A 26,878-nucleotide genomic window follows, 5' to 3' on the forward strand; every position below is an offset into this window, starting at 1 on the left:
AAGCTAAAAAGAACTTCTGAATGTAAAAGTATGTTTTACTAGGTTGAATATTGTTGTATATGACTGTTTTGAGAAAATGATTATCATTAACATTACGTCATATTTAGCTTGACAAAGAAGAAAATAAATAACGTGTAACAGCTTAGATCAGTATATTACGCCTCATAGTTCAAGCACTCGGTAATACACCATTTTTGTGCCCTGGTATGTTTCAAGCTTGCGCTAAACTGTCTTTTTACATTTAAGCTCGTGGTCCTTCAACGCCCGCTGCAAATTTTCTTTTTCTTCTTGCAACATCCTTATTATGTCCCTTTTGCTTTTGTTTTCCCGTTCTAGCTGTTCTGTCTCCTACAAAAAAAAAATATTAGGATACTTGTAACTAAGTAGAGAACTTGTATCTGTAAAAGTTTGGTAACTAATATTATTAACAAGTTTTATATGGACACTAATCAATTAATGAAATAGATATGTTATAAGAAACAATTTTAGTTTCAAAAAATAAGTTTGTACAGTCAAAAACTTTGTACAAACAAATAATTAGTTGTAGCGTGCATTTAGCAACGCAGTTATTTCTGCCACACCAACTTATAATGTATAGTCGAATTCTGCAAATTTCACGTTAAATTTCAGCTATCATTTCTTTGCTAAAGGTTATTTCGTGTAAACAAAATCGTTTGTTTCTTTTTTATAATTTAAACGCGATGTAATTGTCAATAACAAAGTTTTGTTTAAAGCACGTCAATCAATTTAATAATTATAATTTAATTTTATAACAAATAAGTGCGATTTATTTAATTCGATCAATCGCTTGCTTTATTTCAGCTTTATTTTGTAAGTTTCAACTTAAAAAACACTTCAAATTTAAGTTTGAATTTTAAAAATAATTTGAGGCTACTCAATTACGAGCAATTACGTTTCGGATTAGTTGTTACGCGACGATCGAAAATACTTGTCAATAATTTCAAGAAATGCTGTAGTAAATGCTACAACTTGTATAAATAGACAATCAAGCAGACATCAGCTTAAAAACATACCTTAATAAAACTGATTATTTGTAATAACTTAACTATTTATAAAAACGGCACTAAAAAACTTTTTAATATACTTAAAGCTCATTAAAGTCATAGGAAAATGTAATTTATTTTCCTTGTAAATAACACGTAAAAAATAAACGGATGTTTTGGTTAGCATTCAATTTTTTTTAAGTAGTAAATTTAATTCTAAACGGGTAGTAAAAAATTAATCAAAGTTAAAGAAAATGTTTTAGTAAGTAATTTCTGTGTTTGTTGCTTATAACAAGTTCGGTTGATAATTTTCTACTCTAAACTAACTTAAAAACCGCTATTTTATTAGTTTCCAACAAATTTATGGTAACAAATTTAAAAAAGAATAAAAAACTTGATAAACACTTTTGAATGAAGAAAAGAAAAAGCGTATTCTAATGTCAACAACTTTATCGTTTTAGTTTTAAATTGTTCATCACTTTAAACAGTTGAAGCAAAATGAATATATTGTACTTAATATTTCAGTTCAGTCGACCTTTTAAAACCGTGATACAAACATAACAACAAAGCATATAATAAAAAACGCTGGATTAAGAGCCTCATAATTTTAATCGATTGGTTGTTTATATGTTAAATATATATATTATACGTAATTGGAACTAAATTGTCTAACAAAGATATCAGATGGAAATATATTTTGAACAACTATTACACAATTATTGAAAATAAGTACGTTTTAAATTGTTTCTAAATACTAGCTCAAATTTAATCGATACCTTGTGGTATATTTATTACAGGAATAAGAATAACGTTATAAAACAGTTAAATAAATACTACGAAAAACCTATAAAAAGCATTTTATTTAATAAACATTAGGTATCAGAAATAATCTGTAGTAAATGATTTATTTGAGGTAACAGTTTTTCTTACAAAATACTTATTTTCAACACAAAAAATGAAGCAAAACATTACTTTTTGCTCTACTATTGGAAAAAATAGGTCAATCGCTTGTAAACTAATATAGAAAACAAGCATTCACAGTATATGTATTAAAAAATTCTCAATAAAGTAATTATACAACAAATATGTTATATAAAACATCAATTGTTTGTTTAAGTGCTTCATTCACATAAGTGACTCATGCAGGTTCGACTGAATAGCCGTGTTTTTCACAAACTCTTTTTGTTTTGTTAAATTGCGAACTAATTTCTTTGAAAAAATAATCGTTGTCGCTTATTCGGCGTCAATTAATTCCTTTTATTATAACTTTATTTTATAATTTAATACTTTTTATTTCATTTAAAATATTACATAGCTTCAATAAAATTATAATCACATAACTATTATGTACTTTCTAATTTGCTAAATATATGTTTATAGTAATTACGTTTTTCTTTGTACAGTTGATCAGTAAGGTGTTAAAGTCATTTGTTTACAAAAAGGATTTTTAGTAGAGATGTAACCTTCAACAAAAAATCAAACTTAAGTAGACTTTTTAGAACTTAATGAGTTTCTTAGAAACTTTGTGTTCTTGTAAAAAACGTTGAGAAATCTTATTTTTTTTCCGAAAAACAAAACACCATGTTGGTCCATGGCTTCGTATGGACACATCACAAGCGCTTTAGAAAAAGAAACAAAAAGTAAAGTTATTCAATCTTATACAACTCTATCAAATAAGTTCACACTTTTAAAACGAAAAAAGAGAAAAGACATAACGCCACAAAAACTATCGAAAACTACGTCATCTATGGATACGTTACACGCACATTAATAAAAAAAAACAAAATATATACAATTTTATTATACAACTCTGTCATTTAAGTTCACTTTTCAAAGAACGAGAGAGACTCGCTTCTCTTGCATTGTCATCAGATGGAAGCGGTTTACTCAACAAAAATTCCCACGCTGAGTCATAATGAAAAGCGGCCACTTTGGCGAGCGCGGGTGAGTAATCAGGGACTTTCCGCCAGACACACAAAAGTGGAAAGTTCGAGTCTGTGCGTGCTAAATCACACACTTTTGAATTAGAAAAGTTTTGCGGAAATTTCCAAGTTTTATCAGAAGCTGATGCCCAATTGATGATGTTGAATGGTAGTTAAATTTGTGATCGGAAAGTTAAAAAGTTTTATTTATGCCACTTTTTGTCGTCATTTTCTAGTTTTAATAATTTAAGCAGAAATGTTTGTTGTCCGAATTGTGTGCTGATGAACGATTTTAATAGAGTTAATAAGAAATAAAATTTGTAAAAAACCAAAATTTTAGTGTTTATAAAATTGCTTTATTCGAATTAGAACTACTACCTTTTTGTCTTGAAAAAATAGCTTAAAAACATTATAGATCTTATTGAGAATCAAAGCTCTTAACACGCTTCGAAAAAAAATATCAAAAGTATAGTTCAATTTCAATTTCTTTAAATAATTCTAACTAAATTTTTTACTAAGTCTTCTTTAAAAATGAATGACTTTGGCTCTGTTGATTAATAACCTACATTCCAACATAACATATATTCTTTTTGTTTTAATGAGATTTTATAAAACCGATTAATTATGAAAGGTTATAAACTATGTGTAGTAAGTTTAAAAAAGAAAGCGTAAAATTGTAATAATGTAAAAGAGCTTCACTAATAATAACGCGCAAGTTAAATTGCAAGTGACTGGCATTAGAAAGATAAATTTGATAAATTGTATACTCACGAAAACTGAAACTATTTATGAAATACTTCAAGTTTTTTAACAAATTTTATGAATTTACGATAAACAAAAAAGTTCTTTTTTAACGTAAAACAAAACAAATAAAGTTTTTCGTAAACTATATCAAACTATAATTAAAGGTTAAACCTTACTTTGTTAAAGCTTAGCCGAACTTCGTAATTAACCTTTCAAAACTTAAAAAAGGAGCGATCATTAAGCTTGTCATTAAAACCTTTAGGTAATTATAACAAGTTCTCATTTTGTTTAAAACAATTTATAGTAAATTTAGGCTGGTTTTGTTAAAATGTTAGTTCAGAAAATAACTTTTACTTATTAAAATAAAGTTCTTGATCTTGAATATTATTTAATAACTGGCTTCTATCTACTTAAAGTCGTTGGTAAAAGACGATTACATAAAACTATGAACAAATGTATGAGTTATATGAAATATTAAAATTTCAAAAATATCTTTATCTATATTTTATCAAATCCATTTTGTTGTTCATAATCTTCTTGGATTTTTTTTAAATTCAACTTAATACTTACTAAATATCTAGATATCTCTATAACTTATTTCTTTGACCGACTAAATTCATTTTTCAACACGGTATGTGTTTCAAATTAAAACTCGTTTAAAAATACTTTAAAGTAAAACACTAATAACAGAACCGTGTTGTACTAAACCATTTTATAATGTAAATTAATGCTGAAACAACCGTATTAAACAATAAAGAATATTGTCTATTAGCTTTTAAATTACAAAATAAAGTTAAATATAAAATAAAATTTGACCATTTTTATTGAAACAAATTCATAAACTCCTTTAAGACGTTCTAACTTTACAAATTATAATGTTTTCTGCAAAGAGGTTTTTTTTTTAAAAGCTTTATTTTCTTGAACATGTATCAAAACTTTTACTTATTTATAAAAACTTTTTTCATACTTACTTCCTTATTTTTATACATATATAGTAAGAACTGACTTATATCGATTTTAATACTTACTACCTTTATATAACTTATTACTTTTAACTTTATGTGTAAAGTGCTGATTTAAATAAGTAATAGATGTTTTTCTCTAATAAACTTTAGATCTCAACAAAAAACGTTCATGATAAACCCAAAGTTTATAGTAATTATAAAATCAGAATAAGGTTCAACTTACTTAACATATTTGCAAAGATATATTTGTTTATAATCTTTACTCGCATGTTTGCTTTTATAAAACTTTAATAGTCAAAACATCCCAACGTTTTTAGCGGCCAGTTTAATTTAAACTCTAATACTCAATTTAAAATTGACTTTTACACCCCTCTACCACATTGTTAAACTTAAAAGAACTTGTAACCTTTTCGAGACTTTCCAACTGTTCCCTTCTCCGGTTCCTGCACTTGGCAGCTGCTATCCTGTTCTTCTCCCGTTTGATCCTCTGGCGTTCCTTCTCCTCCTCTGTTATCTGAAAAAAAGTTGAGAGGAAAGATAAAAGTTAAAATGTTTGTGAGCGAATATTAGTAGAATAGTCTTTTTAATTTTGGTGAGCTTGGACGCAGAAGACTTAATGACGTAATAATGGCACCTTAAACATTTTTCAGACGAGATATGTGGTTTGTTTAAATAAGATAAGTTTTATACCCAGAAACTTCACCTTGAAATCTTAAAAGATTGTAAAAAGTTTTAAAAGCAAAAAAAAAAAAACTTCTTCAATGTCCTGCCGGATCTGGCCCCCGATCCCGAACTTGTTTCTCGGCAACGGAACCATTTGCTGGTTGCCATGTTGGGGAGGAGGGGCCGCCTGTGGGGGGTAGAATCCCTCGTTGCCACTTGACGATGAGGATGAGGAGGGGTGGTGCGGCAGAAAATGGTGGGTCATAGTAGGGGTTTTCCCTATGTGATCTGTGAAAAAACTCAAATCTAGACTGCTCAATTATAAATTACTATAAAAAAAATTCTAGACTACAGTTTGTAAAATAATTGTAAGCTAAAATTTAGAAAAATTTATAAGATATTGTACAAACTTATATAAAAAAAGACATTATAGAAGGTTATGTATAAAAAATTTAAGTACAAACTACAATGCTTAAAAGTTTATAAAACTTTTATAGTGTACCTTTAGACCTTTTAACTAAGATGAATTAATAGCTTACAATTAAAAGCTTATTTCTTATTTATCTAATTTTCAATAACAAACCTGTTGGATGAGCATCTTGCTGCATCTGGTGATTAAACTGGTTATTGCCATGGTTACCATGGTGATTGTGGGGCGGCATGTAGATGGGGAAGTTGTTGTTATGGTGACCGTGGTCGAATATAAGGTTGCTACCCGAATTTAGGTTGCCGTTAGTGACGTGGTTGCCATTGTTGGGCTGATGGTGGTGGTGATGACCTACCTGTGATAGTATTATGACGTCATAAAACGAATACAACTTAATTTGATTAGTTTTAACAATTAAAATATTAATTTAGAAAATGTTTTACTTAATGACTTGATTGCTTTGTTGGTATGTTTAAAGATAAAAGTTTTGATAACTACTTTTATTAAAAACTTGGGTATCTAAATCACTGAAAAAAAACTTTAAATAAAATTTAAAGTTTCGGAAGTTTTTGTAAACTAGTTTAGTGAAGTTTTGATAAACTATATAAGTCTAAGTATAATATCACTTCGTTTGTATTTAGATTTGTTTTTTATTGCGTGTTTCATTAGTAAAAATATATTAAACTGTAATTTAATTAAGGATAAAATAAAATTCTATATACTAAACAAAATATATAACTTTACATACTATAACAATAACTAAATGTTGATAATAAAAAAAATTATCAAAAAATATAACTCTTACTGGATGTTCAAACAAATTGTGCTGGTAAGTATCACCGACGGGGTTTCCCCTTCTTGATATTGCCACCGATGACTGATGACGTAGTTCCGACGCGTAATAATCCTGGTTCATCATGACGTCATACAATTACGTCACCATGGTTACTAAGTGACTTACAAGTAAAAAATAATCTGTTGGTTTGAAATAAAAGTATTAAATACGAAGCTTTATATAACTTTTTTAATCTCTTTTTATAAAATGTTACAAGTTACTTTTGTATGAAATCATTGGAAAAGAAAATGAGTTCCTTTTAAACTTATTTGGAAACGATTGAAAAAGTTATACTTACTTTACTTTTTAAGTATATTCATTTTGTCAATATTTTATAAGTATATTTATTGATGACGGGGTATTTAGGTATTTATTTTCACTACGCGAAAAGCTTTTAAGAAAAATATGCTACAAAGAGCCTTATTTGAACTTTATAAAAACATTGCTCAATGTACAATTGTTAACATTAACTAGACGTTCGCTTTAATGACAAATAATTTTCCTTTCAAAAGTATTAAAAAATAATTAAGCTATCAGTTCTTTTTTATTTTCATATATAGATTTTGTTGCTTAGAACAGCAACGGTAGAATAAGTTTGATAGTTTTAATGATAGCAAGAAAACTGTTAGTAAAAATTTAGATGTTGATGACTGAATTAGAACTTTAATAAACTAAATGACAAAGCTAGTTTGTAGCTTAATTATACAAAAATAGTACATACATACTACTATAAGATATTCAAAAATGGTAAAACCAACGAAAAATACCTAAAATACTTTCGTAAATATAAATTGTAAAATTAATTGTTATTATTTAATTTCGACAAGTATAAACAGACAAACACAGCGTTTCTTATTTTAATTAAAATAAAACAAAACTGTTTGGTTTATTTATTAAAACAACAACAAACAGCAGTTAATTTGAAACTTCTTGTTCAAAAATGCGCAATTAAAAATTTTTAGTAAGACCGTTAACCGCTTTTGTTTAATGTTTAAACTTTTGCTTGCGTTAAGAATAAAAAGAGAAACTTAGTTTAATACAAAAAATGTTTTTTAAACACTTAAATTTTTCTTTTAGTTCTAAATATAGAACAATAGCAGACTTAAATATCTTGTTTGAAAAACTTAGGTATACTAGTTATTTAAAAATTAGTTTAAGAATTTATTTTAGTTAATTAGTTAGTCCAGCAATCTGTTTTTTAGATAATTGAAATACAAGTCAAAAAAATTTCAATTTTTAAAACTTTAAACTGATTCAAAACATTTTATATAAGAAAGCTTCTAATTGATAAACTACATAAAGTTCAACGCAGGTATAATTGCATCGAAATTGCGAAATGAACTTAATCGTCCGAAATGCGAATTCTTTCAAGATTACAAATAAGTAAAATATGTGTTACGGTGCACAGATTCGATAGTCGTTTCAGTGTTGATTTAAATTGTTTTTGAAAACATTTTGTAGTACTTTATATAAGTATTAAAACTTAGTTTAAAGTCTTACATGGTTCGTTGTCAATATATATTCGCTTTGATATTTTTTTCTTTTGTTATTTAGTATACGGAGTTATGTTGGAGTAATGTAAAGCTTATAAGAAAAAAATTTAGGTAAAATTTCGGTTTTCATGTTTTGAATGTATGAAATAAAAGTTTTATAAGATTAAAGTCGGAATTTTCCAAGACCAACTAAAACAAGTTAGTTTAAAATTTTATTTAAATCAAATATAAAATGCTACTTATGGCTTTTAAAATAATACTCGAAAGGATTTCGGTCAAACAAATGTGTTATTAAAAGTATACTTTTAATATGTAACTAAGGATGATTTATTACACAAAACATATTTAATCTCGTTCAGCCACATTGTGCGTTGAACATTATAGTATATGCAAATTTTATTATTATGCCTACAAATTTACCCTAAAACAAAGTTTTTATAATTACAAAACTAACAATGTTGTAAAAAAACTTAATTATAAAAGGATAAAGAACTTGTATATTAAAGTAAATAAACAAATACTAGTTAAAACTTTTTAGAATATCGGTTTAACAAACCAACTTCTAAAAATAAAAACAATAATGTGTAAACATACTGTTTACATACCTGTTTACAAAATCCTGAAATACGTATTTAACTCACTTTTAATTTTCTGACTCGATCGAAAAGATATTTGACCCTAAGTAAAAATTTAAGGGTTTTCCAAAAAAAAAAAAAAAAAAATGAACACAAAAAATCTTTATTCTGTATACAAAATATTCATTTCTAGTTATAAACGAAACTGAAACAATGAAGACGTAGTGGTGACTAGCCACCCTAGTTCACACAACAACCACTAAAACGCAAACTGAAAGGAGATTTAATTTCTCGGAATTTTTTCTGACTAATTCTTATCTGGATCCATCATTGGGCTCTTCACTACTCCTGGTGGACAAAAAATTGAATATACGGGCCGTAAAGTTTATACGCAAGTCTGTTCTTATATTTTTCAAAAAAATTCTTTTTAGTTAACTACAATTGATTTACAGTATTACTAATAGAAACTTAAAATATAAACAAAAACTTGTAAAAATCTGTAAGTATTTTACTTTTTCCAGATTAAATTACTAAAGCTTTTGTAGCAGTCTTTTTGACTTGGTGTATTTTAGAAATAAATATTCGTTTTTATATATATTTTTAGGTAACTCAGTTAAAAAAGGTACATAAAAATTAGCGTTTTTACCTAAACCTTTTGAATTTGATTTAAGCTAGTCATTTGTCTTTGTTAAACTTCTCTTTTAAAATGATTCATATCCTTTCAATTGAAAGCGTAACTTCTGTTTCGTCTTTTTTAAATACTTGACCAGCTTTTAAATAAAAACAAGAATTTCTTTACTGTATGTAGCGTTTTATAATCTTTATACATGAATAACAAATTTTGTATAGTTTTTATAATTGTCTTGAAGTATTAACATAAACTAATTTATTTTGTAACTTGAATTACATTTAAATTACTAAAATTACAGATAGAACAACATTATTTCATCTTATTTAAAACAATTACTAAGTTTAAAAAACAAAAAAAAAATTTTTTTTGATATTTTTCATTGTTATTTGATTTTTATTGAAACTTAGTTTAGGAGTTTTGTATCTTTAAATTATTTAAAACTATTTTGACTCACAGTTTATAGATAAGACTATTAAACAGTTGTCGTAATTTCATCTACTCAAGGTACCTGCATAGAGTGTAGTCAAAAATACTTACACTGAACTGTTCTGTAAACTTGCTACCCTAACAACTGACCAATGAATGAAAAGTTGAAGCCAATAACAAAATTTTTTCTGACTCATACTAAGCTGAACCTGGAGTTTTGTACGTCTTCTAGTGGTTAAAAGATAACAGTGAATATCTAGGTTAAGTAACAAAAATGAGTTTTATGAAGTAGTTTATTTTTTTACTTAACATTCAATTTTAACTATGTTAAAGTTTTATGTTTTTATAAAATATTTTAGGTTTTTATTAACTTTACAATTATGAGCTTTGTACTGATTAAAAGTTGTAAATACAATATACAACTCATAAAATATTTGATAGTTTGATTATAAATATTTTGCACGTACTACAGGTAGTGTGTGTTTTTAATAAGTAGTTTTTAATGTTAAGAAAACATAGATATTTAAAAAAGATTGTTTAAAAATTTTAAAAATAAAAAAATTGTAAAACTTTGTACCTCTAATTCATACTGATATTATTGCTGCAACAATAAACTTCAAGCAGATAAGTTAATTTTGTGAAGCACAAAACGCAAAACCTACACTGATAGTTTAAATTTTAGTTTTACAACGATAGCTTGTGGTGTGCTGTCAGCCGCATCATAGCTTTAATATGGTAGTAGACGGAAAGCTTAGATAGAAACTGAAATTATCAGCTAAATTAAATAGTATACGTGTACTATTGCTGCATTATAAACTAAAATAATCTTATTTATAACTCTTTCAAGAAAATTACTTAAAACTATGGTATACAATAGTTAGGTTTACAATGGTTTATGTTATGTACTCAAAAAGTTATACTCAAACAGTTAAATGTCTGTTATACTGTATTGAGTAACTGAAAATCGTCAAACAGTTGTAATCTTAACTTAGAATTTATAAATATTTTGTAACACATTTCTAATCGTTGCGTAACTATAGTAAACCATCGTTTAAGTTGATAAAGAAATTGCTCTATGAGCTCATCTAGCGGATATTTGTTTAAAGTTGTGTAATTTCTACTTCTATTATGAAGTTAATACTGCAAAACTGTTGTAATGTGTTTTATTAGCTATACAATAAAATAAAAGTTTACACGACTTTGTTATTAAACAAATTTTGTAACAAAACACTATTATTTAAGCTTAAATTTTTTTTTAGTCTTAAATTATTTAAAATAATGCTTAATAATAGAAGTTTTGAACAACAGTTATACAGTTAATCACTGTATACAAAGTTATCATACAGTGAACTTTCAATAAATTAAATATAGTTTAATTTTTAAGTAAAATTGCAACAACTCTTGTGAATATATACTTTACTAAAAATTATAAGTTATCAGGTTATCTGATACTTAATTGCTACATAAAAACTTAAAAAAGATTAATATACTAAACCAGAGTTGAGTATGTAACAAATATTTTTCCACACACTGCTACAAATAGTATAAAGAATAACGTAGTGGTTAAATTTTCAAAAATCATTCTATCATTAAAATATTAGTTTAAGTTTTGTTTAAAAAGCCTGTTTATATTTAAATAGTATATAATTTTTTTTTCCATGAAACTGGTTTATCTAAATGTATTGATAATATATAAGAAAATTGCTACAATAGAACAATTCATAGAATTTAAAACAAAAGTGAAATTGGTTGGAGTAAAATAAAAAAGTTGTAGTTTAAGTTAAATTTAGTGTAGTTTAAACTATAAATTAGCTAAGTAAAAAATATTTAACAAGAAACGAAAACAAAAACGAAAAGGTAAAAAAAAGCTTTTAAAATTAAAAGAGTTTAAAATAAATTTAGCACAATTATGTTTTTTTAAATTTATAATTCTAAAATTAAACAATAATTTAAGAACTTTAGTTCCAAAAACTAAAAAACTTAAGTACAATTTATAAATACAAAAAATGTTTAAATTTTTTTTGTACTATCTTTAACAAAGTTGAAAAAATACTGTTTGCTAACTTTTATTTGATAAATTATAGTTTGTGGTATTTAGCTGATATTCATTAACTCTTATAGTATAAGTTTGTGTTGAAATAAAAAAAATTGTTATTTTAAAAAGAAAGTAAAAAAAGTATTTAAATTACATGAATATTAAATAAAAGATGAAAAACAAAATGTTTTGTCAAAGTAATTTCTAAAAAACACTTGTAACCTGTGCTAAGGTATAATAACTTATTTTTTAAACTAATGCAACACTATATTTTTATGTTCTTAGCTGAGCTAAATGAAGTCTACAAACAAGTTTTAGTAATGTTAAAGGTCTACTTTTATGTTTTTGAAGTAATTTCCAAAGGACTGCGATTTCCTTGAAAAATTTCAAATCACTTAACAAAGTCTGATTTCCTCTAAACTAATAATATTTCCGGAAATTAATAAAACCCTATACTACGAATATAATTAATCAAAGACTTTAAAGTCAGTTTTTAACTACGTTTGATTTTTTTACCGTGTGATTTATTGTTTTTCACGATGAATAAATTGTTATGTTACATAACTAAGTAAAACTTATAAATTATAAAAATATAACTAAAATTAAAATAAAAGAAACAATCGATTACTAACATAAATCGAATAATATTATACAACCAATAAAAGAATAAAAAAAAAAATATTTATAAATAAAGATACACAATGCATTTTAGTCTAAAATTAAACGCTGAAAAAATACTATAGTTTTTGATGTACCATTAATACTTAAATACCAAAAAATTGTCTCAGTGAAGTTTGAAACATTCTTAATGAAAAAAGCTTTAAACATATGTTTTTAAGTAACTAGTTAGCTTAACTTATATGATAAATAATAAAGGTTTTTTTAAATCTTTTGACTATTTTTTAATTATGTTAAAAGAAATAAGTTTAATGAAAATTAAATTTCTATCGAAACTAATTTTTGTTAATAAAAAAACTTAAAACTGTTACGTCAAAAATACCTGTTAAAGATTTTGCAATCAATTTTTCATTATTTTTGATGTTTTTAAAAAGTAACAACTTTTTATGAATAGTTAGTATATATTATAGCTTTAGATTAAGTTTTACACGTGGTCAAGTTTTGTTTATTAGTTTTATTTGACATTAGCTAATTTTTTTTTTCTCGGTTTATGAATTCAAAAGGCAGCATAAGTTGGATAGTAGTTATACTTTTTCTTAACAACTTAAATAAAAAATCAAGTACCTAAAATTTAACTAACTTGCTTTAAACATGCCTAAAGGTGATCAGGAAATTTTTACAATAAAACACAGGCTTTAAAAATTTGTAAAATTAACTAAAAACAAAAACTATAAAATCAGTGCTACTACTACTTAATAGATACGTAACACTTCAAATATTTTTTTACTAAGTTTAAGTGGTTATAATAGCAGTTCTGCTTAGTCATACACTAATTTTAGATAATCTAAAACATGGTATACTTACAATTCCCACCGGCACGCAACTCCCACCCGGTTTTTAAGATTTTTTATTTTAATAAACTAACTAAATTTTATTTTTCTTTGATTTTTATTACTTTTTTTTTACTATCACTGTTGGCCACTTCCCTTACCCTTGGTCGAAAAATGTTTCTCGGATTCGATAGGGTGGGAATCGTGCAGATGGGAATTGAGCGGTTTTCCAAAAACATAGTTTTATGCTTATAATTGTTGTTAAAAAGTACAACGGTAATTCAAAACACTTTGTCTTTTACTTCTGTCGTATTATGTCAATTTCAAGTAAAGTTTTTTTAAACGGTTTGCTAGTTTTTATTTTTTTTAAGACTTAAAGTCACTATTAGTTTTGATATTATAGGTTTAATTGATTTAAACAAATTAAAAAAATTAAGTTAAAAATCACTGCTTTAAGCTGTCTAAAAGTACATATTAAAAATAATTATTTACTGCATATTAAAATTTTCAGTTTAGGTAAGTAAAATTATAATAAATCGTAAAAAAAAAACCGCTAACACTTAATACGAAACATGTTTTAGCGCTATAAATCTCAACAACATGGAATAAAATATTTACATTTTGTTATTTAAATGCCTTGAATTATATTTTAGGCGTAAACTAAAGGATTATTAAAATTAAAAAAGCGTCAATTTAAGGTACATATATCATAAAACGTAAGTTAAGAACATCTTAAATGAGATTTTTTAGTGCTTAAAACTTTTTCTTTTACTATTTATTCAATTTTGATTTATCAAAAAACAATTTCATCACGAAATAAAAAGCAGTGAGGAATATTTTGTTTTAGTACTTACATAAACCTTAGTCTTCTACATTTTCTATTAAAATTTTGAAACAAGTTCTTTTTTATGCTAACATTTAAAAAAAAACTTTTAAAAATGATAATAAAAACCGAAAATACTTGAATGCAAACAACTATATTTTACTGCATTTTGAGGTTTATAATTTACGTAACTATAATTATGGTATACCATGAAAAACTGTAAGCCGTCTAAATAGAATACGTTTTAGCATCTAACAAATCTTACTTAAAGCGCGTTTGTTTTTGAATACTTTAAGTCAACATAAAATTGATAATTAAAGTATCAACAAAACAATTTTTAATCTTTTACGCAAAATAAACCTTAGATATATCTTAGAACGCTTAAGACTTATTAGTATCTTGTCTAAAAATCTTGTCCAAATAACTTTTATTAAATAAGTTTTAGTCTTAGTCAAATAAGCTAAGTTGATTGTAAAGTAAAATTTAAATGTTTGATGTTTCGCTTTTTTTATAAAAGTATTTGAATACTTCTAAAATATTTTAACAATGAAACTAATAAAATGACTTACTTATTTTACTGTTTTTTTTTCATTTTAGTTAAACTTGATAAATAATGTTTAAGGCTATACAGCTCCTAAAGATAGGCTATTACATTTGTTTGAAAGTAAATAGAATATGAAGTTATAAATATAAGTCTTAAACGTTTCTATAGAAGTTTAAGGCTAAAATACGAGTATGAAAATAAAACAAAAGTATAAAACTTTTGTTAATTACAAATATATACAATCTAGACTAAAAGTAGTTTAAATTAAAACTGATTTTATATAACTGTTTTGTTATGTACAAAGCATAAAAATACTACTTAGAATGATAAGTTGCTTTAGCGTGTTATGTTAAATTACTAGTAGGCTATTTATATTAAAAACTTAAAAGTCAAAAATCTAAGAATTTTAATACTAGTGAAAGGACAGTTTTTTCTTTAATAAGTAAGTAAACAAAAATATTCTAGATAGATAGATACAAAGTAAAAAGAAACGTTTGAATTTTTTGTTTAAATTTTGACTATTTGTTAAATTTCAATTTTACAAAATAAATCATCGTTAATGTACGCATTTGTACTAAAAATATGCTTTAATCTTGTCTAGCCTTGAATTATGTTTGAGAAATTTTATCAATTTTATCTTTAAACATGTCGAATTGACACGTTTAGTAAAAATTGATGTAATCTTATTTACATAGACTTCTTTTATAATAAATATATATACGGATTATAAAAATTAAAAAAGGTATTAAGTTGTACAAAAAGTATTTTTAGTATTATTACTCTTACTTGACAATTTTTGAAGCCATCAAAAACTTGCTCTTGTGTTTAATTATTTAGTTAAGAGAAAATTATAATGCTTACTGCTAAAATAAAAGGATTATTTTTTTTTTTTAATAATATTTTTTCCTAGAAAACTTGTAGTTTAGTTTTATCTTTATTTTAACTACTTTATATTTAGTTTTATAGCAAGCTTTATAAAGATTATAATTCCTATAAGTTTAAATTGTGTTACAGTATTTAGTTCACTTAGTTTAGCTTTTAAAAAATAAATTTGTAGTGTAAGTGAAAATAAGTCAATATATGAAACTCATAATAGTTTAAAAAAGTTTCAAAGTACTTTTTTAAGTATTAATTGATTTATAAGCATCAAAGGAATGAAGTAATTATCATTCCTTTATATGGAAGTTTTGAAATTAATTAATCAAATAAACTAATATACGAAACAGTATAAGCAGTTAATGTTTGTTCTACATAAATTATCTAGTAAATTAATATTAATCAAATATTTTAAAACGTCTGTTTAAAGTTCAAATTTAGTATAAGTAAGGAGTGAATTGTCTCTTTTAAGGTTAAACTTGAACAAAAAACTTGTTCAAACTGTATATTAAGTTTATACTTACTAAGAAAACCTAAGAAATTAATCTAAGTTTAGTTAATGTGTAAACTATACTTTTTAACTTTTACATATTGTTTTTAAAAGTATTGCTTTTCGAGTTTAAAGCAAACAAGCATCTTTTGTAATTTCTTTATCGATCTATCTACACTTTAAACACCTTTTGCTGAAAATAAGCTGTGCACTTTTTAACTTACAACTTTGTTCGTTTGTTTGTTATTAAGTTCTTTTTAATTGTAAACACCTTAGAACAAGACAGCATCAGTAAATCTGTGAAAATGTGGTTTTAAAAACTTTTTCTTAAAATTAATATTAGTATAGTACATAATGAAAACAGTTATTAAGTACTTTAAAATTTCTATTGATTACTTTTCGTCTCATAAAGTACTCAGGTTTTTTGACATAACAAACATTTGTTGTTATTTTTTATTCTTTAATTAATATGTACAACTTCTGAAGTTATACTAAATACTTTTATTTGACGGATTTTCTAAATATTAAAAAAAACTTTACTTTTATTTAGAAAATCCGTCTAATAAAAGTAAAGTTTTTTTTTTTAATTTTTAATGCTATAAAAGATAACAAATGTTTTTAGCAAATTCAAAAAAAGAATAATAAACCGGAGCTCAAAGCTAAAATAAATTAACTTGTTTGAAATTTAACAGTTTTTATTTCTACACATTTAACATTGATTTATCATAATTAAAGTAAAACAATACGCAATGCTAAAAATAAAAGTAATATGGTCAGCATGTGTCTTATTTAAGAAAAAAAACTTATATAAAAAAATAAATAGACCTACTTACAAACAAACTAAAGACCAGGTAAATTATCATGCTTGTATTTTTTTAGTTTTTACTAGCAAAAAATATTTAAATTAAGTTGTATTAAGTTCAATAAAGTATTTAAGTGTATTAAAACTTTTCTGAAATTTCGTCATTAAAATAATATACTAGAAATTCAAATTCTAACAGTTTTAGTTACAAACTATTTAGTTAGAAATAAGAACTAATTCGCTTTATAAATTGATACAAAAAATTTTAAACTAAAATTACTAGCCCAGTCGTAGCTCGTTTACATAACTTACTTTTTTCTTTGCTTGAATAAGATGACTTACGTACGTAACCTTTATAAAATAGAAATAATATTTTAAAAATAATACTTGTGCATAAACTATATATCAAAATTGTGTGATGTTTTATTTCAATTTGATAAATTATACTGTTTGTGAAATTAAAAGTTTATTACGCACATACTTTGTTTAATGAAGATGAATCTGTATAATATAATAAATATTACAATAAAAAACTAGTTAAGTTTGAATAACTATTTAAATACTTTTTAATATACTATTATTTATATATATATTTATATATAGAATTAAGTTATTTAACTTGATAAATTAAATCTTTCACACTGAGCATACCTTAAGGGCTTTATTAATAAATACATTTACATCTTTAAATAAACCTTTATATACATATATATATATATATATATGTATATATATTTGTTTTAAACTTGAGTTAAAGCAAGTTTTGAATAATATTGTTAGGAGACGTTTTAAAAAGCTTTACTAATTTGCCTTGAAAAGTGTATTTTTTAAACTTATTAATCAAAAATAAAACGGAGGATACAAAAAAGTTGATTGCAAAATTAAGGTCTAAACAATTAACTTAAGATAGTAACAAATAAAAAATGTTTTAGTACTTCAGCCAAATTTATTTTGATCGAAAAGATCGACTGTAAAAGCGAAGCAAAATATTTGTTAAATACTATAAAACGATTTTCTGTGTATTTCTTTATCGAGCAGGAATTATAAAGAAAAATATTTAAAAAACAGGTGGGGATACTGGAGTTTTTAAATACCAATTCAATAAGAAACACATTCTCAGTTTAAAATTTATTCGCATGACGACGTTTCGACTATCCATTAGTCATTATCAACAAAATACTGTGCAAAAATAAATAAAATTAGTGATAAACAACTAAATATACAAAAATTTTTCTTTTTTTTTTAAGTGATACATTATATAAAATTTTTTTATAAATTAAGATTATAAACTATAATAAAATAATATTTTACATGAATACTAACGAATTGTTAAACTATTATATATCAAACTAATCAAAAATTCTTAGAGTATGGGTAATACCCGGTTTAATTAATTGTTTATTTAAAATTGGATTATATCGTTTAATTAGTAGAGCTTCACTTATCAGGGTCTCAAATTTATTTCTACATTCTTTTAAAATTCCAAAATTATTAACAGTTATCTTTTCATTTTTACAAACATTACAATTACTAATATGGTCCGATACAGATGTTTTGCCTTTTAAATGTTCTTTGATTCTTTCTACTAATGGTCGTGAAGTGAATCCAATATACTGGATACTCTTATCATAAGAGCATTTATACTCATAGACCACGTTTGATTTTAATTCATGGGGTGTCTTATTTTTATTACTGAAGTAATTGCTTACTTTTGCTGTGGTAAAAATTTTTGAAGTCTTCGATGTAATTGTTTAGAAGCTTTTCTAGTTTCTTTTTATACTCGATGCTAGGTTTTCCAATATAAGGTACCTTTACAATATTTTTGAAGTCTGAGTTACTTAGTTTTTGTTTAGTGCAGTCTTTATTAATACTAAGTGATCTTTCAATTATGTCATCAACAAATTTCTTTGGATAACCAATTTTAAAGAATTTTTCTTTTAAGTTTGTGATTTCTTGTTTGTAAATGTTATGCCTAGAAGCTATAATTCTTGCTCTGTTTACAAACCACAGTATCAGAGCTTTTTTCCATTTAATTGGTGCCACTGCACTAAAATTTAAAATGACATCTGTATCAATTTCTTTTTTGTGTACCTTTGTTGTTATATCTCTCTTTAGTTTGATGTTAATGTCCAAAAATGGGAGTTCGTTTCCACCTAATTCATATGTGAAGTTGATAGACTTATGTAGTTTGTTTAACTTTTTGTGGAACTTTTCGAATGAAACACCTTTTCGGAAGATACAGAATATGTCGTCGACATATCGAAGGTATAAAACTGGATTATTTTCATCTTCGGTGTTAAAGAGATTTTTTTCCAATGTTCCCATGAAGTAATTTGCTATAGTAGGCGCTAGTGGGTTTCCCATGCTTACGCCATCTATTTGTGTATATAATTGCTTATTATATTGGAACAAATCTCCAGTAACAGACTTTAAAAGATTTAGTATGTTTGATTGTGGTATGGTACTATCACGTACTATATTTGCAATCATTTGTAAAGTTTTTATTAACGGTACATTAGTAAATAGTGAGACTACGTCGAAGCTAATGCAGTAATCACCGTCTTTACGTTCATATTTATAAAGTTTTTCTTAAAACTCTTTGTTGTTTTCTACACAATACTTTTTTGGGATACGATGTTTGATTGTTACATCCAGATATTTAGCTAATTTATATGACAGTGTGTTTAGCATTGATACTATAGGTCTCAATGGGTAATCTTTTTTATGAACTTTACACGTGCCATATAACTTGCCCGTCGAGTTACCACCTGTAATAAGGTTGTTATATGTTTTTTTGTCTACATAAGGTTTAAGGTTTTGTTTTATTATTTCTCTTATATGCTCTATTCTTCTTATTAGGGAATGTCTTGAGTTTTTTCTTTTGTCCTTTTTTACTAACTTGAATTTGGTTTTATCTTCAACAATAAAATTGAGTTTATTCAGATAATCATCTTTAGACATTAAGCAAATTCCGTTACCTTTGTCATATTTAACGACTTTTATATTTGTATTATTTTTAAGATTTAAGAGAGTTTTGTGGAATTCTTGATTTTTCCTTGTTTGACAGATTTGTTTACTTTTATTGATAAATGTTCTTGTTAGTCCGTTAATTTCATATTTTAGGTTATGTGGTAAATTGTCTTTTTCATTTAAGCATTTTTTAATTATCCGTTCAATTTCTATTTTTAATAAGAAGAATAGAGCATATAAGAGAAATGATAAAACAAAACCTTAAACCTTATGTAGACAAAAAGACATATAACAACCTTATTACAGGTGGTAACTCGACGGGCAAGTTATATGGCACGTGTAAAGTTCATAAAAAAGATTACCCATTGAGACCTATAGTAACAATGCTAAACACACCGTCATATAAATTAGCTAAATATCTGGATGTAACAATCAAACATCATATCCCAAAAAAGTATTGTGTAGAAAACAACAAAGAGTTTTTAGAAAAACTTTCTAAATATTAACGTGAAGACGGTGATTACTGCATTAGCTTCGACGTAGTCTCACTATTTACTAATGTACCACTAAATGAAACTTTACAAATGATTGCAAATGGAGTATGTGATAGTACCATACCACAATTAAACATGTTAAATCTTTTAAAATCTGTTACTGGAGGTTTGTTCCAATATAATAAGCAATTATATACACAAATAGATGGCGTTAGCATGGGAAACCCACTAGCGCCTACTATAGCAAATTACTTCATGGGAACATTGGAAAAAAATCTCTTTAACACCGAAGATGAAAATAATCCAGTTTTATACCTTCGATATGTCGACGACATATTCTGTATCTTCTGAAAAGATGTTTCATTCGAAAAGTTCCACAAAAAGTTAAACAAACTACATAAGTCTATCAACTTCACATATGAATTAGGTGGAAACGAACTCCCATTTTTGGACATTAACATCAAACTAAAGAGAGAAATAACAACAAAGGTACACAAAAAAGAAATTGATACAGATGTCATTTTAAATTTTAGTGCAGTGGCACCAATTAAATGGAAAAAAGCTATGATACTGTGGTTTGTAAACAGAGCAAGAATTATAGCTTCTACGCATAACATTTACAAACAAGAAATTACAAACTTAAAAGAAAAATTCTTTAAAATTGGTTATCCAAAGAAATTTGTTGATGACATAATTGAAAGATCACTTAGTATTAATAAAGACTGCACTAAACAAAAACTAAGTAACTCATACTTCAAAAATATTGTAAAGGTACCTTATATTGGAAAACCTAGCATCGAGTATAAAAAGAAACTAGAAAAGCTTCTAAACAATTACATCGAAGACTTCAAAGTAATTTTTACCACAGCAAAAGTAAGCAATTACTTCAGTAATAAAGATAAGACACCCCATGAATTAAAATCAAACGTGGTCTATGAGTATAAATGCTCTTATGATAAGAGTATCCAGTATATTGGATTCACTTCACGACCATTAGTAGAAAGAATCAAAGAACATTTAAAAGGCAAAACATCTGTATCGGACCATATTAGTAATTGTAATGTTTGTAAAAATGTAAAGATAACTGTTAATAATATTGTAATTTTAAAAGTATGTAGAAATAAATTTGAGACCCTGGTAAGTGAAGCTTTACTAATTAAACGATATAATCCAATTTTAAATAAACAATTAATTAAACCGGGTATTACCCATACTCTAAGAATTTTTGATTAGTTTGATATATAATAGTTTAACAATTCGTTAGTATTCATGTAAAATATTATTTTATTATAGTTTATAATCTTAATTTATAAAAAAATTTTCTATAATGTATCACTTAAAAAAAAAAAAAGAATTTTTTTTGTATATTTAGTTGTTTATCACTAATTTTAGTTATTTTTGCACAGTATTTTGTTGATAATGACTAATGGATAGTCGAAACGTCGTCATGCGAACAAATTTTAAACTGAGAATGTGTTTCTTATTGAATTGGTATTTAAAAATATTTAAAATTGAATTTTTAAATATTTAGAAAGTGTTAAAATTTCTTGTGACAAATTAAAAGAAAAACATACTTAAATGCTTTGTTGACATCAAAGATGTTTTTAAGGTCTTTAAAGTTTTGTAACAAAATACTATAATTGGCTAAATTAAAACTTTCAGGCTTTTGACTTCATAAAAAAAGCTTATTTAGTTTGTAGTAAAACCAAATAATTTTAGTATGCTCTAAAACGTGATTTTGCAGATAAACATATTTCGTTACGTTTTAAAACATGATAAATTTATTTTAACTTTTATAACTAATGCGCAAATATTAAATAATACTTTAGAAATGGTTTTGATTATGAATAACTTTGTTTAAGCTGTTTAGTTATTTGTTTTAGTAACCAAAGTTTTAACATTGTTTATTACTATTACTGATAAATTTGTTCAAGTTTAATAATAGTTAGGTTATGTTATTTTAAAATAGAATTGTTTTAAGCTTGATTACAGTATCTAAAATGTATTAGAGCCTTGAAAAGAAATAATTAAGTTTTTATGTTTAAATTATACTTAACTGATTTTGTTACAGCTTTAGAGTTTTATAAAGCTTTACAACTAAATCTTTTAAACTAATTTACATTACTATTTGTTGATTTTATTAGATATACGTTTACAAACATTTTTTCTTTTAAAACCAAAACGCTTAAACTAATAAAACAACTCAAAATTTCACTTTGATTTTTTCAAAGCTGTTTATAAACTATGTCCTAGCAGACTGTTGTTTGTATAAACTGTCATTTCGAGTATTTTATTTGCAAATATTGTTTTCTAAAACATATCATACAATGCCAATGTAACAAAAAAAAACAATCAGTTTGTTACTATTATAAATAACCTTTCAAAGGACTTTTTAACAATTTTAAATGAATAATGGCTTATCAAAGCATTTTTGAATTTCCAATATTATTATTATAGTTGTAAAAGTATGCATTTTATGTAATTTTCATGTTTAACAAAAAAAAAAGACTTGAATGCGTGTTTTAAATTTAGAAGTCAATTACCAATAGTTAAAACGGAACTAAAGCGACCATATGGCTTTTAACTTGAGTTTGAAGTTGCACTTCAAATTAAAACTCAAAATTGGCAAAGAAAAGTTTGAGAAAATGTAATTTTTCATAGCTTAAAGTCAAGTCGCGGTAGTCAGACAACAAAAATTTGAATTTAATTTAACTTGACAAGTTAAGTAAAAACATATTTTTGACTTATAGTTGCCAATTTTTAGTACAAAATTTAAATTTTACAACAAAAGTTTAAGGAAAGCTTATTTACCAAAAAAATAATTTTGTTAGTTTTATATTTGTTATAAACTATAGTAAATAACAAATGTTTTAGCAAAGTATTCTTAAGTATATTAAATTCAAAAATAAGAAGTATGCGAAATTTTATATGACTTTAGATTTATATTGACTTATATTTTAATAGAATAAAATTATTTGTTTAATCTTGATTAGTTTTGAGATTTTGTATACATCTTAAGATGCCGTCTTACTTAACTAAAGAAAAATAACTTAAGCCTTACTTTATAACAAAAAGTTGCTAACTATTATTCCAGTTGAAACATTTTACACATATAAATCAATTCTAATTTTTTAAGTAGAACTCTTTAAATCTGTACAAAAATAGTTTTACAAACATTTTTTAAACTTACACATCAAAAATTTTATCATACGAGTAAAATAATATATAATTTAAACCTTTAAGCTGTTTTTGATTTTTAGTTTTAATATTATAAAAGTAAACGTTTCCGAAATTTCGTTATTCAAGTAATATACTAGGAGTTTAATTTCAAATAATTTTATTTACAAATTATCCTACTTATAAATAAAAACTGTTCCGGTTTATAAGTTAACAAAAAAAATTTTAGACTAAAATAAGTATCCCAGTAGTAGCTCTAAGCACATTTAACATTTACACAAGTTATTTTTTTTTCGCTTATAAAGATTATTTACGTACAGAACCTTTAAAAAAAGAAATAGTATATTAAAAAACAATGCTTGTCCATAAACCATACATCAAAATTATGTGATGTTTTATTTCACTTTGAAATATTATACTCTGTATGGAATTAGAAATTTATTATGCACATGCTTAAATTTAGTGTAATTATTTTTTTTCAATATAAGAAAAGAAACATACCCACGAAAATACTAATAAAGTATGAACAACCATTTAAATATTTTTATGATACTAACATCTATATATTTCTATTCTATAGTTAAATAAAAGCTAGTTTTTATTTATATTTTTAATATACGTTTTAATAAGCTTAACCAATTTACCTTAAAAAATGTATTTTTAAAATATATTAATCAAAAATAAAACGAACGATTAATTGAATAATTAAGGTTATAAACAGATAACTTAAGAAAGTAATAAATAAACAACGTTTTAGTTCTTTATAAGAATTTATTTGAATCAAAATGACAGATCTGCTATAAAAAACGTAGCAACAAGTTGTTAAATACTGTAAAACATTCTTTTTATATTTATTTATCGAGCATAAATTATTAAGAAATAATTGAAAGTTAAAAATTACATAAATAAAAAGTGTACAACACATAAAAATTATCGTGACAAAAAAAAAAACACATTTAAATGCGTTATTATTAACTAATTAATTAATTATTATTATTGACCTTAAAGCTGTTTAAAACGTCCTTAGAACTTTTTATAAAATACTTTAATTTAGTAAATTAAAACTTATAGGCTTTGACTTCAAATAGAATGTTTATTTAAAATTTTAATTATTTAAAGTGTAGTAAAAGTAATATAGTCTATTGTGCTCGAAAACGTGATTTTAGTGATAAAAATTTTTCGTTAAGTTATAAAACATAATGATTTTATTTAGAGTTTTGTAACATATGCGCAAAGCTTAAATAGTAACTTAGACGTGGTTTAAGTTATGACATAGTTTTATTGTTATCTATTTTATTATTGGTTTGTTAAAGAAAACTTAGTTTATTAATTAATGTTATCAATATGTTTGTAATATTTGTTTAGGTTTAATAAGTGTTAGGTTATAATGTTCTGAAACAAAGTTGTTTTAAGATTAACAAAAGCTTATGAAACATATCAAAAATATGAAAACGGAGCTACTTTTCGAAAAACTAATAAGTAAATTTTTGTTATTGAATATGTATTTTATAGGTTAAGTTATACTTGAATTTATTTTGTAATAGCTTTATAGTTTTAATACGGTTTAAAATTAAAAAATTCTAACTTTTTTACATATTTTTAAATTATAGTAAATACAACTTTATATATTGTTTTTCATACTGAATTTAAGCTTAAATTAACGAAAAATTTAACAGAAAGTTATACGCATTTTTTGATTCTGTTTATAAATTATGTCCTTAAAGACTTTTGCTTGCATATATTGTTATTTTATTTATTTTATTTGCAAATATATATTTTTATAGACAAGTCTTGTGATATAAAAAGAAAAACTTTGTTGTTGTAAAATTATACAAATATAATTATTTTTTCAAAATTAATAGAATCAAAAAAAAAGAAAATACATGTTCAAAAACATTGGTTTGAAGTAGTACTTGTTAGCCTTAAGACGTATATGGATTTTATTGTAAAAGTATGTACTTTGTACACCTTTAGTTTTTAACAAATAAAATCTTACATGTGTTTTCAAAGCCAAAATAAAACAACAATAAATAAAAACGGAACTAAAGCGACCATACGGCTTTTAAGTTGAGTTTGCACTCAAGAAAAAATTTGAACTTGGCAACGAAAAATTTAAGCAAACAAATTTTTTTAACGCTTAAAGTTCAAGTCTCGCTGTTAAACTTGAAAAAAATGGTTAGATATCTAAAGTAAGATGATATGTTTAATTTTAAACACTAACGGTTTTAACTCAGAACATAAGTTTCAAGTTTAAGTTTAAGTTTAAGTTTAAGGAAACCTTAGTCATGAAAAACATTGCTAAATTTATATTTTTTACAAAATATGTTAAATAACAAATATTTAAGTAAACTATTATCAAAATTATTAAAAAAAAATAACTAAAAAAAATTAAATATATTAAACCTACGAATTTGTAGGTAATTGTAGAACTATATATTGACTAAGTTTCTGAAAAATAAATTTGTTTGTTCTAATTTTGTGTTGTTTCGTCAATTTATACCATTTAAAAATGTCTATTTATTTGACTAACAAAAAAGCTTAAACCTTATTAAACTAAAAAAACTTAAAAAAGAAAATTAAAATGTTTTATACATTAAGTTAATTTTTTTATTAAAGTATTACTACAAGGCTAGATTAAATTTTTTATTAAATAGTCGTTAACAATTATTGAAGTTGAAACACTTTATACACCTAATCTAATTAAAAAGTTTTAAGTAAAGATTAAAGATGTGATACGATAAAGAAATAAATACTTCAAGCTTTTAAGCTGTTTGTGATTTTACTTTATTATCGTAAAATTTAAAATTGTAATACAAAGTTTTTATAATTTTTAATAGAGGCATAATTTTTAATGACTAAGTATAACTAAACTACTTATAATGTGAATAAATTGCTAATTAATGTGTCATAAAGCTGCTAAGTATGTGAAAGTAAACAAGCTAAAAGTTCAAAATTGCACCTGCAATAATTCTTTGATTGATATATATAAAAGATTTTACTAAGTTTATTGTTGTTGAAAATATTGTTTATTTCTGTATTTGTTCAATAAGGCAAACATCAGTATAAACAAGAAAAACCTTATTAATCATATAAACTAACTTAATTTTAGTTCTATATTTATAATGTTATGTAGTTTGACTATATTTTAGTTTAAAACGTCCTGTAAGTGTTTTAATTTTTCATAAAACAAGATTAATTATTCTCTAAAACTTTTTGTAAGTTTAAGATCTACAGCTGTGTTAAAGATTATAACTGTTTTCGTCAAGTTTAGGTTTAAAACATTAAAAAAATTCAAATTTACAAATATTTTTTTTAATCTCTATCATTAACACAAAATAACTTACGTAAACAAGACTAATATAATAATTTTTAGTTTTTGTATTTATTAAAGGTGCCTATTTAAAAATAAGCTACTAGAGTAAAATTTCTTGTTAAAAATCTGTAAGAAAAAACAAAACTGTCTTAATTGTTGTTTAAAAATTAATAAATTAATTTCTCTCTCTAAGATAAAAAATAACAATGTATGATTTAGTC

General features: G+C 24.5%; 2 protein-coding genes across 2 annotated transcripts; both read right to left on the reverse strand.

Moving 5' to 3' along the window:
- Positions 1–222: 222 nt before the first annotated feature.
- Positions 223–6,644, reverse strand: LOC145832460 (uncharacterized). The gene is made up of 5 exons (XM_082939776.1): positions 6,531–6,644; positions 5,882–6,080; positions 5,390–5,586; positions 5,042–5,149; positions 223–348 (listed from the first exon to the last, which is right to left on the reverse strand). Exons 1-5 carry the CDS (start codon positions 6,642–6,644, stop codon positions 223–225), a joined length of 744 nt encoding a protein of 247 aa, XP_082795902.1.
- Positions 6,645–8,942: 2,298 nt separating this feature from the next.
- Positions 8,943–19,193, reverse strand: LOC145832461 (uncharacterized). The gene is made up of 2 exons (XM_082939777.1): positions 18,709–19,193; positions 8,943–8,976 (listed from the first exon to the last, which is right to left on the reverse strand). The coding sequence occupies exons 1-2, from the start codon at positions 19,191–19,193 to the stop codon at positions 8,943–8,945; spliced, it is 519 nt and encodes a 172-aa protein (XP_082795903.1).
- Between the last annotated feature and the right edge of the window lie 7,685 nt (positions 19,194–26,878).

Source organism: Thalia democratica, chromosome 3 (genome assembly GCF_965202585.1).
Source record: "Thalia democratica chromosome 3, ktThaDemo2.hap1.1, whole genome shotgun sequence".
In the NCBI taxonomy this organism is placed as follows: domain Eukaryota; kingdom Metazoa; phylum Chordata; class Thaliacea; order Salpida; family Salpidae; genus Thalia; species Thalia democratica.